Here is a 17,923-nt window from a genome sequence, read left to right as displayed (position 1 = left end):
CAAACAATGATCAAAGATAATCATTCACCTCCAACAAGACCCTTTCATACTCATCCTATAGAGAATCCTAAAATTTAAATCAATTGTTGAGCTTGAGTCTAACATTGATAGCTATGTTTTTACCCATCAAATTGAGGTACCATGGTTTTCTTTAACTAGCATGGGTATCCTAACCAAATTTGACTGATAAATTTTCAACAAATGCTATTCAATAACATTTCATTCTTTTTGCTTATTCAACCATTGGAAAAACATTCTCTTCTTGACATTCTCTTCCTTGCCTTTTGCTCCTTCCATTACGATCCAGTATAGTCTCTTGACTCTTGAACTCTTTTAGGACCTATTCTCTTCAGCTTAATTTTAGTTCAGTTCACTTCAGCTCCAGTGAGTTCAGTTCAGCTTCTAATTTCCTTCTCTTATAAATATTCATTTCAACACTATTCAATTCAGTTTATTTCAGCTCCAATCAATTCAATTTAGCTCAGTAAATGTTAACACACCCTTAATCTCAATCACTATGTGATCTATTTCTTCAATATCATCCCATTCCTTTTTGTTGATTCAACCGGGAAAATTGAACAGGTATTAAGTTTTAATTGAAAACAAGTTACCAATATATCTGCTACAAAATAAAATTAATTAACAAAAAAAAAATTCATACAACAAAAAGTAAATTAGAATTGTGAATCATTTCTGTTATCAACCAAACTATTCATAATAACAGATTAACAACACTTATGGTTACCTATCTCCTCCCCTCACTTTTTTGATACCATTCTATTATTTTGAATAATGATCATTCTATTATGGATCCTATGATCATACGAAACACACCTTTTAATGTACAAATAAAAAAACATTTATAAAAAAAAATATTAAAATAAATACTTAATTGTCAAATTCCTGCACATGTCAATAATTTTTAACAATTAATTAATTCCAAATTCTGATACATACCTTTTACTATGACATACAACCCCTTAAAGCTCTGAATACAAAAAACACAAACTTAACTAGACATCCAAAAAATTCAATATATATTAAAATTAGATACATCAATTCAGAGTCTCCAAAAGATCATGATTATGGCAAGTATCAATCATCAAATCAATTCCTTCCTGCCCATCCTTGATCACCAACCTTAGAATATTGAGGCTTCAGCTGTTATGCGGCTGAATGTATTGTAAATTATACAAAAATTAATACTCCCTCCGTTTTATAATGTTAGTCATATGGAATCATTCACATAAAATAAGAAAAGAAATATATTTGGAATCTAACATTAAAGTACAACATAATTCATAATTAATGTACCTTATTTAACTTTTTTGATTTTTTATTAGGAAAGAACAAGTCATAATTGCGTAATTTAAGGTAAAGATTTCCTTAATTGGAGTCATATCATCAATCCACAACCAATAAATTCCAAACAAATTACGTTATAAATTAAATATATATTAATATGGGTAAATCTTTTTAAAACGCCCAAAATAATATATGGGACTAACATTATGAAACGGAGGGAGTACAATATCAAAAGTAAAAAGCGTGCAGTTCAAATATTCATTCATCCTAAACATTTATACATTTAAATTAAGCGTAGGACGCCAAAACATACAACTTTAACAAAAACTAAATCAGCTCAGTAAGCTTAACACGCAAGCTTAACACGTTATAACATGAGGGATTGTAAGTTAAGATTCAGCTTCTTCTTTAGCAGGTCAGGTTTGTCTACAACATCTGGTGGTGCCCTCGTGGGCACGTTCCTTTGGGGCGATCTGGTCTAATCAAAGTCAAGTGATAGCTTGAAATAATTTCTAAATACCTTTATCTTATGAGAAAATAAGATATATACAAGGGGACTAGAAGCACCTGTACATATTTTTTGGAACTCTAGAGACATTGCTTCTGTGCCTCAAGTTAATGTTCTTTTTTCTTTTTTTAAACAGAAAATGAAAGAACTCATCAACCATCTTTTATATGCAAGTACTCTGTACATTATGTATGAATCGCAAGTATGTTTTCGAAAATTCAGCTGTAAAGAAATTTATGCTTCAAACAAACAAATAACACATATAAAGTAGTATTGTTTCAAAAAATATGAACATTATTGAACAAAAATGTTCATACGTCATAGTAACAAAGTTAAAAATAACTCAACTTTTTGATTCATCTTTCTCATTACATGAGGCTTCGCATCTTATGAGATGAAATAAACTTAAGAAATATTCTACAATCAAGAACAGGATGGTCATCTAGTTAATCTTTAATCGACCTAAGCTCAACTCCAAGCAGGTCATGATTGTCAATTTTAATGACCTTGACCTAATGGACATATTATACACTATACAGCCATACAACGGGTGTCACCAAGTTAAAATGAAACAAATTGAAGCGCAGCATCATGATTGACGCAATGATATCTAAACAGGACAACATTTGTACTTCTACCTACAGTAGTACAGTACATATCGGAACCAGTTGCCTCGGTGCCTGTGATAGTTTTCTATTCTGGCAATCAAATTTCACCATCAGCAGGCAATATCCATAATTGTATAAATGTGGTAAATGTACAAAGCAACTCTTTAGCTGCAAAAGCAATTTTTCCTAGGAAATTTACATTGCAGACATAGGGATCTGTCCTTATTAATGCTACAAAACCCAAGGGAGATAGAATGATAGATCACAAAGAGATTGAGATTCAGGGAGTTCAAAAAATTCATTAATCATCATACAGATTCACAGAACCAAGAGAATATACTGGATCATAAAGGAGGGACCAAAAGGCAAGGAAGATAATGTCAAGAAGATATCACAGACATCTAACCCACTCACACAAAATTACAAAGGGTAAACAATGCATAGACAAAAGCACTATAGCTATTGTATTCATTGAATCATACAGAAGAAACCCATAAAAATAAATTTTGCTGTAAGTAGATTCAATCATGGACCATTGAAGAAAATGTATGGTCAACATAATGAAACACCCAACTTTTTAGACTTTTATTTCAATAGGGCAACTGGGCAAGCAAGAGTTGGAAGCAAGGTATAGGCTCGATAAGTAAGAACATTTACCACATGCTCTTCTTATTAATCACGTTTGCCTAACTATGCTGTTTGTCTTCTTATGGACAGTGTAGCCAATGTAACCAATCTCATCTTCCTTATGGTCATTTGTGGAATACGTGTCGGGTAAGGGCATCTTTCAACAACATTGCACCATATTTGTTTTGCTAGATTTAAAAATATTAAAGATTTTTATTTTTTTACTAAGAGCAACTTCAATGGCAAGCTAATTGTCAAATTAGCTTGTCATGTCACATAAGCTTTTAAGCTAATTGTCATTTTACCTTCAATGGTTAGCTAATCGCTTACTATTTAAATGAATCACACCTCCTTAATTTAAATTGATAAATTTCATTTTATTTATTCTAATTAGTTTTATTTTAGCAAGTTTTTTTTCCCAAGCAAATTAGCTTGACAAAGCTAATATGCTTGACCTAGCTAATTGCAATTTCTAGCTCCAATGGTTAAGCTAGTAGCTAGGGATTATTTAATATTGTAACCAAGCCCCTAGCTACAACCATTGGAGTTGATCTAAGGACCTGGCTACCCTGTAGGAGGCAACAAGGCCTTAACACTGGATGTAATTTTAAGATAATTGCAAGGGACTTAGTATGCTACGAGTCTACGACCTCACTTTACCTCATTGTAAAGATAAATGAGAAATTATGGCAAACAGCAATCAAGACCCAAGGGAAACTAGATATAAACATGTCAAAAATAAATAAATAAAACAAGGAAAAAGAGTCATGTGTGCACCAATATGGTAATACCATGCCTCTCATGCACCATCTTTATCTGGTACCATGAAACAAAAATCTAGAAGCTATCATGCCTAACTACATAATCCTTAACAATAAGGTCATGCCAATTTCAATCCTCATTTCTAACATCCAATCTTGAGTCAATTGCTTTGCTAAGACATAAAATAAAATAAAAAAATGGCAGGACCATGGATTATATAAGGGAGGTAGATTCAATTCAATGCAATATCTAAAACAATAGAGAGTGAGACAGCCCTAGTTAAACTGTACCTATTCTATATCATAATGGAGTAATGAATTTATTCCCAATATCAAGAGGTTTGCTACGTGCTTGACTTAAATAGGTCATCTAAAGCTTATGTGAGCATAGAAAGTTTCTCTAAAGTTCAATTTCGATTATTCAACTCAAATTAGTCATTGAACAGATCATTGGGCTCAATAGAAGTGCATAAAGAGCTTTAATTCTAAATGACTCAGCTAGAATCATTTTTATTAATGGTCTAAGGCAGTCAGAATAGCTTTCATCAAGCTAAGATATCCACAGAATTAGCTTGTAGATATATATTAAGCTCAAACTCCTTAATTAAATTCCAAAACTCCTCCATATACATTGATTGGCAACATATAAGCAGACTTTAGGAATATAAGTTATTTAACAACAGTCAAACTGTATGCTAGATTGACATGTAGCTAGCTATGGTATATGACTTTTCATGTCATATTGCTTCACTATAAAATAAAGCTGACCTACCAAACAGTCACACAACATATAGCTTTCCCATGCATAAAACAATAATCCAAAATATTTAATGTGTTTGTTAGTTTACGAGTATGATGGTAATAGTTTCTTTTAAACCTTACCAATCCATCATTTTAAATCAAGGACATGATGAGGACATAACATAAGCATATCCTTGGTGAGAGGACATCATTTAAATCAAATACTATGTATAAAGAGTTGCTAAAATCTACTTTACCAAAAATATATTTTACTTTAATGCTTATTTGAATTACTTTAAACGGATGAAATTGGCTATCATTGGATCTTGATCCTATAAATACGCTTTTAGTATAAATGATAGGCTCTTACTCACTAACCAAAGCAACCGAAGTTGCTAATATATATTAATTTCGAATGAATACAAATTACTTTTAATTAACTTTTAAGGGACGAGTTTGGTTCTACATATTAGACTCGGTTCTCATTAGATAAGATTTAAGTAAAGACAATAGTCTCTTTCTCAACAAACCCATACCACCTAAATTGCTAATATATTGTTTTTGTTTGAAGACCACAACTTGAGCAAGGCAAGAACAGATTCAGTGAGAATCGCATTGATTAGACTAACAAGAGTTTGATCAGATTGAACACATGAAGGATAAGATGGGTTGAGATTCATTGTTTTGCCATCATAAGAAGGGGAAAATGGAAGGGGGCAAGAAGGAGTGGCCTAAGGTAGAGATATTTTGAATAGAGAAAGGAGGAGTGGCGATACATGCCCTGATCCATTGGATGAAAATGGATCAAAAATTATAGCAATGTAGAGTATCCAAAATGATATTCTAATTGTTGGAATCATACGCTTTCTGAAAGTCCACTTTGATGGCACATCTAGGGCAGAGAGACTCCTTATGAGAATTCCTTACTAAATCCTGAGATAGCAAAATGTTGTCCATTAGACTTCCGCAAGGAACAAAGGCTGTTTGTGATTAATCAATCAAAATAAACTCACCAAGAAAACCTATTAGCTATGAGCTTAGTGAACTGAGTGCCATTTGATGAGTAACTGAGACCAAAGTCGGGCTCGACAAAATAGAAAGTTTCAGGTTACGTCGTCCACGGGATTTGGGAAGTGCCTTTGCTCCCTTTCCCAATCGTTAACCGTCAACTCGTAGACGAGGCTTTGGCGCGAATTTAACAGGGATTCCTGGTTGTCCGAAATGTAATCAAGAATTTTGTTGATTATTCTTCGTTTTTACGCAAAAGCAGTTCCAGCCTAAAGTCTTCATTCCGCAAAAAATACAAACGTTAGAGTGCAGACTCGATGACCACATACAACGAATTTGATTTTACTTCGCAAGTGAGTGCTTCGGGTTCCCTGACCTCGTCGGGTTGACTAGGAGCCTCCTCTCCTTGCGGCAGGTGCCCCGGGGTCCGATCGGATGGTGCAGCGGATTCGTTATCTGAAGGGAGGTTAGTTTATTGCATCCAACTTCCCGAGCCCGAGGAGGAAGCCTCATTCCTGTTTGGCCCTTGGTCTAAGCTCGTCGCTTCCGAGCTTGATGCTTAAGAAGTAGACGGCAGAGTAATTAAAAAAAAAGGACTTCTACAAAAAGGACCACATCAATACCTGAGATCATTATCGACCTTCCTTTTGATACTAAACCATATGTTATAAACACAACGATGAGACCTAAACAACTACAAAGGAAAGAATGGACTAGAACAATCATTATAATAAATATAATTTCCTCCCTCAGTTTCTTATTTATTCCAACATTTGCCATTTTAGGTTGCTTCACATTACTTACAATAAATTTTTTTTCCTTTTATAGTAAGTTTTTCAAGTTGAATTTACGATGTTACCCTTATTATACTCAGATTTACGAGTGGATTCACACTAACCTATAATTAATTAATCTCCTAATATCTTATCATCATTTAATCCATCCCACAAAAAATTATCAAACCCTAACTATTGCCTATTTATTCACTCATTAGATTAATGAACAAATTTGATCATCTTCCTAACTGCTACATTCATTGCCATCTCTCAACCTACTTGCATTAACTCCATGGCCAAATAGGCTTGAGCCCATTTCTGGTTCCTTCGCAACCCTAATTCTTCCTCTCTTCTCTCCTATTCAGCAACCTCGCCTTTTACAGAATTCCACCTTTGCAATTGACAGATGTGACCTACTTTCTTAACCAAAATGAGTTCCTCTAACCCTAACAACGCAACCCTTATTTTCTATGAGAATCTCCCACAAGAACACCAAGAAGGTCTTCCTCGATACAAAAGGTAAAATGTGAACAGGGAACTGGGAAAATGAAACCTGTTCGTCGCGCTACTCCGAGGCCTATCTCGCGGAGGCACATTCATGGTGTGAAGCTTACTGAGTACATTTCATCAGATGATGAAAGTGAGGCAACGGCAGAGGCACATTCGTGGTGTGAAGCTTACTGAATACATTTCATCATATGATGAAAGCGAGGCAAAGACAGATTTAGACAAGAAAAACCCTAAAAAGGCAACTAAGGTGGTAGTCTGGAAGGGGAGGTTGTTGGAAAGGTTGTGGAAGTTGGGTCCAACGCTAATGGGCCAACTACGGGCCTCTTTCGATTTACTGAAAAACAAATGAACTGAATTAATTGGGGCTAAATTGAATTTATAGAGTTAAAATGAATTGTTTATGAGAGAAGGAAATTAGGAATTGAACTGAATTGATTGGAGCAGAACTGAAATTAAGCTTAAATAGAACAAGCCCAAGTCCCCTGTACCTATTGAGGCTTCTATTGGTGCCTCAAAGGTAGTACTTGAGGAAGCCAAGTCCCTCAGTGCGAAGCAACAGCAGAACAAGGGCTCTCTTTGTGGGATGAAAAGGGTCAGATCTGCAAAATTTCGATGAAGGATATCTACGAGGGAAATTCATCCAGCATGGTTTAGTGACCTAGCAACATATAACTCTTCTAACCCTAATTTTTAAATTTGTCATTTTATTTCTTATAATGTGTTCTTTGAGTCCCTCATACTCCTTGGTTTATCAGTCCCTCCCTCATGCAAGTATGGTGAATATGAGTCCTTATTTGAGGAAAATACATGTTACCTTGTATTTGTTGCCTAATTATAAGGAATATGAGTCCTTAATTCCGAGTAAATGAGGTGAAATACATGCAACTTGTGTTAAATGTTATTTGTTGGCTTGCTATGGTTACGAATTGGACAAGGGAATAAATGATGATCAATTGCTTGTTTGATATTGTTTAAATTTAAATCTTTTACCTCATGGATTACTCGAGTCCCTAAAATGTTCTCAATGACATTAAATTGAGAGAACAAACATGTTACCAGGGCATTTTTCTTTTGTTTGTGATAAAGTCATCCTATTTCATGCCCCTTGTTTGTGCTTTTTACCAAATGATGAAGGGACTCATTTGAATTAAACTTGCTAAAGGTTGATTTGCTCCATCATAGTTCATTTGAACTTAATGTGGAGGTTACATCATTACACATTGTCTTTGAAATAACCATACCCTTCCTCATGGTTTTCTTAAATGGATTTTACTATCAACTCTAAAAACAATATCCAAAAGGGTTACATTCATCTTTATGCAACATTGTTTTCACAAACAAGGACCCTCACATTTACATGACTGCCTTAAAATACATATATCAAAGCATTAAAAACATAACAATTTCACAAAAAAAAAAAAAAAAAAAAAAAAAAAAAAAAAAAAACAAACTAGTGATTATAATCTCCTAATGGACAGATTTAGTGAAACTTGCTAATGGTAGGATTTAGTGAACCTTTTTTTAAAAAGGTGGACCCACCACAATTTCCTCCCTCTTTAAAACTTAAGCACATGCACTTAATAGGTGATTAAGCTCCCTCGGTGATTTTGACTTGGGAAATGTGCAACGCCCCTTTGTTGCAAGAAATAAGAAACAAAGGGAATACTTTAATGAGAAAGGCTCTTTCCCATCAAAGTCGAGTATACTTCCTCTGTTTAATGATACTCCCACCATGTAAAACAATGTTCCAACTTTTCAGTTTAGGCATTTCAAAAAGAAGTTTTCATATTGAATCTTTACAATTTTTTTTTTTAAAATTATACTTTCATGCTCAAATTTAAATCCCATATATATCACCATATTCATTTGAAATTTTTACCTAGGATTTACCCTTTATAACTCCTATCAACATCTCCCCTTCCTTCCCCCCCACACCCAAACCCCCAATTCAAAGCACTCTTATCATGACTAACAACCAACCCCCCCCCCCCCCCCAATTTCACCTCTCATCCATAAACATCTAAATTTATATTTCTCTTTTTTCTTACTCCCTCTTTCTCTATCTAGCAATGAAGAACTCGAGCTCTCTCTTCAAATCAAAGGAAAAACATGTTTCCGTATAAAATTACGATATTTATACTCACAACATCAACATCTACCAAAGCCCTAGCTTAACTTTTCAACATTTACACTTTCTCTCTCTTATGATTTATGTAGATCTACTTGAATGTTGGGCTTCTAAGAAGGAGCACATTATAAAGATGGAGGTTATAGAAATGCAAATGTAAAGGCGGATGTGTGGGAACACTATAAGAAATAGAATCATAAATGAATTTATTCGCAAGAAGGTAGGTGTGAAAGGCATTGCAAACAAACTAAGGGAAAATCATTTGCGATGGTCTAGGCATGTAAGGCGGAGATCCGAGGGTGCACCGGTACAAAAAGTAGAAGCATGGGACCATGGAGGGGTTAAACGAGGGAGACCAAAAATGACTTGGTTGAAAGGAGTTAGGAAGGATATGAAGTATATAGATGTACATGAGGATGAGGCATTGGATCGTAAGGGATGGAAGAGGAGGATCTTTGTTGATGATTACACGGAGTAATTAAATTTGGTTCATGTAGCCGACACCACTTACGGGATCAGAACAACTTACACACAACATATGGTTAGAATTATTTACTTTTTACACTTTTATATAGAAATTATGCATTAACTTTTTTACAACACCATGATTCCCTAAGCAATTGTTCATAAACGACTAATCTTTTATTGATTGATCTAGATTTAAGTCAATCAGTTTCATAAATAAATTTTCAATTACAATACTTTAGTAATAATCCTTTTGCTATTTTTAGCTTTACCGACTTTTTGTTTTTGTTCTTCCTTTTCCCACATTCACTTTATATCTTCACATTAAAATTAACAAACCCAATATGGACTATAGAGGTCAATGCACGCCTCCCCCTTCAACTATACTTGCAATATTCCCTTCGGCAAAAGATTTTGATGCAAACATTAAATGGTCGCCATGGGATCCATAAAATAAAATAAAAAATACATTTCTCTTCCTCTCTAAAATAAATATTAAGATATCCTACAAAATAATTTCTCCCTCTTTTTTATTAGTCTTTGTATCAACATACTTGTGGGTAGAGAAAAAATGAATAGAGTAATACCCCCTCCATCCCATAATACTAGTGACATTGAGATGGACAAGTAGTTTAAGAAAACTATAAATGGGTCCATTTACTGCATTTGTTTATTATATAAAAGATTTCCTTTTATATTTCTAAAATGAAAGAAAACAACAAGTGGGGTTGGGGTGGGGGGTAGTGAGGAGTACGAAAATATTATCTTATTAATGGTTCCATTTCATATTTAGTAACGTATCAAATATTGTGGGACGTATGAAAATGAGAATTATGTCAAGTATTATGGACGCAGGGAGTAAAGAATTCTTAATACCATAAAACCAACTTTCCAACAACCTATTAATAAATCTTGTCAAACAAAAAAAAAATAAACGACCAATTAATAATGAGCACGAGGATGACAGCTTTTAAAGCAACTAGTAATTCTATATGAAATAAGATATATAAATTTCAATTTTAACACCCTTCATTACCTTACAAAAGAAGTGAATTCAATCTCACAAAGTACACAATACATACTCTATCCATCCTAAATTATTGTATGACTTTCCTTAGTAGGTCATCTCGTTGCAACACTTTTAAATGTTATTAATCCAATGCATTTCATTCAGTATTTTTCCCTCACTTTGGATGCAACATCCATTAATTATAACAAACAATACTAAATACAATAAAATAACCCTACCACCCACGAACAAAAAAAAATCCATCAAATAACATATGAAAAAATGATATCAATTGATTTGTATAAAACCTTGTATAAAACCCTACACAGGTCTAATGGGTGTGACTAATCTAAGGGAGTGAAAATCTCACATGTTGACATTGCAATATACAAGAGAAAACTAAAGAAACCCATCTATGGAAACGGTATTATTAGTAGTAAATCAGGAGATATGAATAGATGAGGGTAAAGTAACTCAAATAGCATAGTATCCCCACACAAAAGCACACAAACACAAACTCTATATAATTTCAGTACACAAAAACTTCATATTATTTCTGTAAACTCCAAACATACAAGAATAATGATTAAATTTGGAAAAAGAAATATGAAATAATATAGACCACTTTAACAGAAAAAGATTCGATGAGCAAAATATACCTTTCATAGGTAACAAGTTAAGCAAAGCCTTTCCCTTTCCTCATTTTCATGGATAACATCCTTTAACGGAGTTAGATGAGTTAATTACAAAATGTTGTAGGCGATCATTCAGCTCAACTGACTGAAAATACAAATATGCATAAGGGTTTGTTAAGATATCAGCAAAAGAACACATCTATTATTACAAGTTGGTACAAAGATAATACAAAATTAACATAAGAGACGGCTAATTCCAAACAAGTACATGAATAACCAAATAGGACATTCTTTATGTAGATGGGAACGGGTTTCTTTAGAATTTATAAACTCTATAAGATAGTCCAATTTAGGTAGGAAATATAAATAAAAAAATAAAAAGGAAGTATTCCATTAACAAGTGTCACTTAAAGTAGGTGTTTCTGTTGTAGAAATTACAGACCACACACGACTGAATCACCAAAACGGAATTGTGATACAATTAACTCATTTTAATCATAGGCAATTTTTAGCATAGCATAACAAGTAGATTACTCTTCTACTGATAGACAATCCTAAAAAAATGACTGATGAAAAAATATCTTTCTTATTATAATCAACATAAAGCAGAAAAAAATACTTGTATAACATAACTAATACCCAATATTGATAATGCCATTCATGGGATCAAGAAACTGTGGCTGGTGTTGCGATTGTTGTTGCTGGTGAGGTGACTGTAGGGGCGACAATTGCTGTTGCGGCATCAAACTCATCCCAGCAGCAGGTGTAGTAACCACAGCAGAAGAAGTAGGAGCTCCTTTCGCCTCAACAAATCGCCAGATATACCAAGACGCCACAGACCGATACGGGCGCCATTTCTCACAAAGCTGGTCCATTTGAGAGGGTCTAGGCAAGTCCTCTAAACCGTATAACAACTGAACCCCCTTTCTAATCCCTAAGTCATTAACAGGCAACACATCTGGTCTATGCAAAGCGAAAATCATAAACATATGAACAGACCAAGACCCAATTCCATTCACCATAGTAAGCATAGTAAACAAAGATTTATCATCCATGTTGATAATGGCGGAATCCGAGAGAATCCCATTTTGGTATTTCTTCGCTAAATCATGGAGATAACTCGTTTTCCGGCCCGAAACCCCGATTTGTCGAAGCTGTTGAGGCGTCAATGCCAAAACCGTAGCCGGAACAACACCCGATTCACCACCACAAAGAGCGACAAAACGAGAGTAGATTGAAGTTCCGGCTTTGTAAGCAAGCTGCTGGTATAAAATACTCTTTGTTAGGGCAAGAAAAGGAGTTTGATATGAATCGAATGTCGGGGGTGGATGAATGTCAATAAGCTTAGCAAGATTTGAATCCGCGGTTCTAAGATGATTAAGAGCATTCTCAATTTCACCCTCACACGACATAGAACGTTGGTGGGTTGCAGAAATTAATCGAGGTCGAGTGACAATTTTGCAGTTATTCCTGCTCTTCATCGACGATTCAGATTTTTCCGGGGATAATTTACGAAGTTTACGCGGACGAGAAGGGAGCTTTGCCGGCGGTCGTAGATTAACTACTTCAGCAGTTGGGACAACTGGAGCGGTGGCAGTAGCGGTGGCAGTGACGGAGGCGGAAGAAAGGACAGGAGTAATATCGTCTTCGGCATTTTGGTGGCTTGGATCGGCCATTGGCGAAGGAGCTTCGGCAGCGTCGTTGGTAGCGGCGGCCGATGATGGGGTTCCGGAAGAGGTGATGGATGCGGTTTTCATGATTTTATGATTATGTGTTACAGCTAATTGAACTTAGGAGGTGTTTGAGAAGAGGGAGCCCATTTTATTAAAAAACTAGCTTTTTGCCCCATTCAACGAATGAATTGTAGCTCATTTTATTTTCCTTGAAATGTGTTGTTTATTTGTATTGTATGTGTCGGTGATTTTTTTTGTAATAATTTACTTAATTTTCTTACTTATAATTTGCAAGTTTTTTTTTTTTTTAGTAGCAAAAATATTTCATTAATTAAAAAGTCATACGACATCTACAACAAACATTCGACGTTAACAAATACATAAGATATTGAATCAAATAGAATTTTCCTTCATAAAAACTACGATCGTCGAGTAGATCTTTGCAAGTTAGAAATACATAAAGATTTTAACATTAAATAATTTGTTATTTTAACTTTTACATTAAAAGGTTTATAGAGAGGAGTACAACCATTTTTTTATAATGAAAATGAAACACTCTATTTTCTTACTCAAATTTGCAAGTTAGGAATGCATAAAGACTTTAGCATTCAATAACATTTTATTTTATCTTTTACTTTAAAAGGGAGTATAAAGAGGAAATATTATTAATGGATGTGTTATGTCATTATGTGGCATATGGGTGAATTAGGATGACATGTGTCATATAGGTGATTGTGGTTTGTCTTTTTAAATACTAAGTGTTTTGGGTGTTTTTGTCCCTCGGGAGAGTTACGTCACGAAGTCTGATCCGGCCGAGCTGTACCTGCAAAAATAACGGAGACTCCGGGTGGTTGGAGCTCCGCCTCCGACGGTCAAGTTAGTAACCTGAAGAGGACTAAAGAGGACGGAAATTAAGGAGGGTATCCGCTTGGATTCCAAGCTCAGGTGTTTCTCTGATGTAAGAAAATGCAAGAGTAATAAATGGTAAAACGTGTCCTGAAAATGAGGGACATCTCCCTATTTATAGGGTCTTTGGAAATTGTGCCCCTGATTAGATCACTGAACCCTAATCATTGGTGGGCTGAGCGTTTTGCGGCGTTCTCGGGATTTGGGCCTGAAGGCCGCCATTTTTCCCTTTATTTCTGGAGTGACACGTGTCAAGCAGGGAATGGTCCACTCTGGACCATTCTGAGGCTGACACGTGTCATCCTCTGATTGGGCCACGTGGCAGGGTAAAATTACCCTAAACATTTGCCCCTCACAGATGTGACGTGGCACGCCACGTGGCATCTGTGACACATGTCACGCTCCGGTTGGCGGTAATTTTACCGTTTTAGAGTAACCGTTCACCTTCCGAGTAAATTACGAAAATGCCCCCGTATTTTACCCTCTATATATAGCCGTTTTACCCTCATGATTTTGTACGTTTACAAAAACTTTCTAGAGAGAAAACTTTGAGAGAGCAGAATTTATCCGTTTGAGTCAGGCGCAAGCAAGAAAGTTTGTTCTCCATCAACCCAGCTAGATCCGCCTTCCTTCAGATATCACATCCAAAGGTACCGTCTCTGTCTCTCTCAGCTCTTTTTCTTTTTTCACCGCTTGTACATATTTCTTGCAATAAATGGATGCATCACCAACACACACGGCACAGCCTAGGTTAGAGTCCATCCGGTCACCAGGGACGGCTGAGTCTAGGACTGGGAGTGCTGTCTCGGGGTGTTGGGACCACCCTTTGCCTTGGATTCCAACCAGTTATGTGTCTGTGCAGGACACCATGGCTCGGACAATGCAGACGGCAACTAATCCAAATTACAAAAGCGAAGGCTCAGGCGGCCAAACGCCTGAGGGAGAAACGTCTGGTCAGGGAGGCCAGACGGCTCTGGAGAGATCCCCTCCGCGTGCCCCTTCAACTCCTGCTGATTTCTTCTTGGAGGAATGTGACCAAGGCGGCGACGAGGCCGCCTCTGCCCCCTTGAATCAAAGTGAGGAGGAGACGGAGAGCGACAGCTCCGCCTCCACCTCTGAGAGCAGTGACGACTTACCCCTGCTTCCGGATAGCGAGGAGGAAGAAAAGAAAAAATGGAACGAGAAGGATGATCCCTTCAACATCCACGTCTCCTCCAAGGACCGGATTCAAATGGAGGAAAACTTAAAGAATTTTACTCAAATGCACCCGCTAGGAGACGGGTATAGGATCCGGGTGCCGCCTGAGAATGGCACCATCGCCTGGGAGAACGATGAAAAGAACGCCAACAACTATTTTGGCTGTTATGAGGCGGCGTTCAAGGCTGGTCTCCGCTTTCCCCTTCACCAGGCGGTGAAGGCAATTTTGAGAGGCTACGACCTCGGAATCTGGCAACTTACCCCCAACTCTTGGACAAACATTTTGGGGTATGTTGCCGCCTGTGAGTTCTAGGGGCTTAACCCCGGCTGGGAGGCTTTTGCTAGTATGCACTATCTTAGCAGAAGCCCAGGCAACTGGAGGGCGTGGTACACTCTAACCACGCAGCCTCAGTATATGATGACCTTGGACAAGGTCTCCAAGTTCGATGGCTGGAAGCACATGTTCTACCTGATGTCAGCCCCAACCAGACGGGAGAATTATGAATTCCGTCTGTACAATAAGAAGCCCGACTTGTTGAGCAGGAAGTGCGCTCTTCCCGGATCCCAGAGGAAGATTTTGACAAGATAATTGAGGCAGACTTTTTCGGCCTCACAGACGCAACTCTGTCAACCGGGGAAACAATAAAAGTCCCCAAGAACTGGATCCCCAAGAGCGCCTGGTTCAGGGATGAGTGTTTCCTAGCCGCCTGCGGGCTAGGGCACATGTTTACAAAACATATGCGCCTGAGTTTATATCCGTCTGTAGTATTTTTCTATCGAAATTGATTTATGATATTGACCAATTTCTTTCTTTTTACAGAAGAAGTATTAAACATGTTGCAGTCGGAGAAAACTCCAAAGCGGTCTTCTGCAACCATCCGCAAAGATTTTGCGGAGAAAGCTGCGGCTGAGGTCAAGGCCAAGGTAACAAACGCCTGACCCTTTCATAAGTTGATCCTTTAAAATCATTTTTCCCGGATGCTAACCTTAACTTTGGTTATTTTTGCAGGGAGGAGAGGTTGGAAAGACGTTTGAGAAACAACTCAAACGGGCTAGGGAGGAGAACCCTGCCGTTCTTAACAAAATTAAAAAAGCCACCTCTGCGTCAACTCCTGGCGCCTCAGCCGGGCATCAGCAGATGCGGATAGCGGGGCGCAACGAGAAGATAGGCGGCAGCTTGTGCCTTGATCTCGTCAACCCCTTATCAGCAGCCGCAGGGTTCACCACGCCTGAAAGCGGTTCCCGCTTGGTCGGCTCTGAAGGTAAGAACCCTTTTGAATCCCCGCTTGAGCTGGGGTGGCCTTTACGGGTGAAATCCCACTCTCAACAGACGTCATCCTCAGACGGTCGGCAACAAATAGGTGCTGCCTTAGTTTCGCACTCATCACGTATTGATTGTGGTGCAGATCAATCTCCCCGCTGGCCAGACGTCCAGAAGCATGCCAAGGCCATGCTGGAAGCCGTCTGGAAGAGGGATAAAGACAATATCCCTGGGATAGAGACGTTCAATCTTGAACGCATTCTATCCCTTCTGGCTGAGGTAAGAAACTTGTCAAACAATTTTATTTTTTCAAGTGTCCTTAATCCCGCAAACGGGAAGAGGTAAAAAGGGCCAAGAAGTCCGCCATAGACGCTGATAATATTGCTTTACACTCGACTATTGTAAATGAACTTGAAACTAAAGCAATAATTATGACACAGGCGTCTAGAATCCAGCAGCTGGAGTCAGATCTGAAGACGGCCAATCAGCGGGCGATGAATGCTGAGACGGCTAAGAAGGAGGCGGAGAAGGCCCAGAAGAAGGCGGACGAGAGCGCTAAGAAGGCTGATGAGGCGCTCAAGAAGGGCCAGACGGACCTTGGCACACTTAAAGGTGTTTCCGAAGAGAACACCAAACTGAAGACCAAGGTTCAAAGGCTGGAGAAGGAGGCTGCTCAGGCTCAGATAAACTTTGCAGCAACCCTGGAGGCGGAGCAAAACCGCCTTGTTGCTGAGAGTGACGCTGACAATGACGCCCGTATGAAGATTGCCTGGGCTGCCTTGTACCCAGACGCGGATTATAGCATCTGGGCACTGGCGCACAGCTATGCCGAGTACGTGGTGTACTTGAGAGAACAAGGCGAGCCAGAGCCTGCCTCTTTCGAAGCCTGGGTCAACTCCAACAAGGAGCCGTCTGCGCCTGAGCTTCCTGGTCCTGGTGAAGCACGGGAGATACCCTCAGATGATGAGGAGAAGGAGGAGGACCAGGAGGCACCGTCTGCAGGCCAGAAGTGACCATTCAGCGACAGTATGCCAATCTCTGCTTTTTTTATTTTTTCTTTTATTCAGCGGCTGTATGCCAAAACTTGCTTTTTCCGGCCTGCGTGCCGAGTATCCTTGTATTTACCGGCTAAGGAGCCGAGTTAATTAACAATTTCTTTCTCCCGGACGGGGATTCGGTTAACATTTGATCCACTACAACCGTTTGGTTGGGTGGAATTTTATGAAATGCACCGACTGAGTCGGTTTTGATCATTCTGCATTTGTATTTTTATTTTGTGCAAATTTTAATTTTTCATTTTTGCCTAACTTATCCAAAGCATGCGGCGATTTTTTGCCTAACTAGTCAATAGTCTGGCTGTCCTTGCCCCTGGATGGTTGTGTGATTGGTTTCAAGTGGAGTTGGTTGATTGACTTGAAAACGTGTGATGCTGCAAAGAACATGATATGTTTGTAAGTCAATCAATCATAGTAGTGATTGCCCCAAACCAAGTGCACAGCCGTACACTAACAGGCGTTCCAGTCACTACCCAGACGACGTTTTGTCCGTCTAGGTAGAGATTTCATAGCCATTGAACAACTCTTTTGCCCCAATTGGGGTGGGAAGTGCAATTTTGGAATAGATAACCTAAGTGGGACCTTCAGCCGGTGACCGACTGATGCCCCAAGGCATCCGGTATTCGGCAGTTTGATCATTCTTCACAGGTCATTTTGGTCAGACGGCTATGAGTTGACCAATTAGGTCGTTCAATCTTTGCCGTCTGCATGGGTACGTAGAACCGACAAATAGTCTGTTCTCTGCGACGA

General features: G+C 38.0%; 1 protein-coding gene across 2 annotated transcripts; it reads right to left on the bottom strand.

Moving 5' to 3' along the window:
• Positions 1-910: 910 nt before the first annotated feature.
• LOC145634859 (alkylbase DNA glycosidase-like protein mag2) lies at positions 911-12,854 on the bottom strand. 2 transcript variants are annotated; one of them, XM_081686201.1, is made up of 3 exons: positions 11,721-12,854; positions 11,106-11,226; positions 911-1,172 (listed from the first exon to the last, which is right to left on the bottom strand). In XM_081686201.1, the coding sequence occupies exons 1-2, from the start codon at positions 12,836-12,838 to the stop codon at positions 11,214-11,216; spliced, it is 1,131 nt and encodes a 376-aa protein (XP_081542327.1). In that variant the 5' UTR covers positions 12,839-12,854; the 3' UTR covers positions 911-1,172; positions 11,106-11,213. The 2 variants fall into 2 exon arrangements, with proteins under 2 accessions (XP_081542327.1, XP_081542328.1); XM_081686202.1 differs by lacking the exon at positions 911-1,172 and adding an exon at positions 2,148-2,511.
• Positions 12,855-17,923: the final 5,069 nt, after the last annotated feature.

The sequence above is a fragment of the Chenopodium album genome, chromosome 6 (assembly GCF_948465745.1).
Source record: "Chenopodium album chromosome 6, dcCheAlbu1.1, whole genome shotgun sequence".
NCBI lineage: Eukaryota > Viridiplantae > Streptophyta > Magnoliopsida > Caryophyllales > Amaranthaceae > Chenopodium > Chenopodium album.
Note: the sequence above shows the minus strand (reverse complement) of the source record. Positions and strands in the feature narration are given on the sequence as shown.

Excerpts from the sequence above, each read along its gene's own strand:
- LOC145634859 (XM_081686201.1), bottom strand. The coding sequence starts at position 12,838 with ATGAAAACCGCATCCATCACCTCTTCCGGAACCCCATCATCGGCCGCC.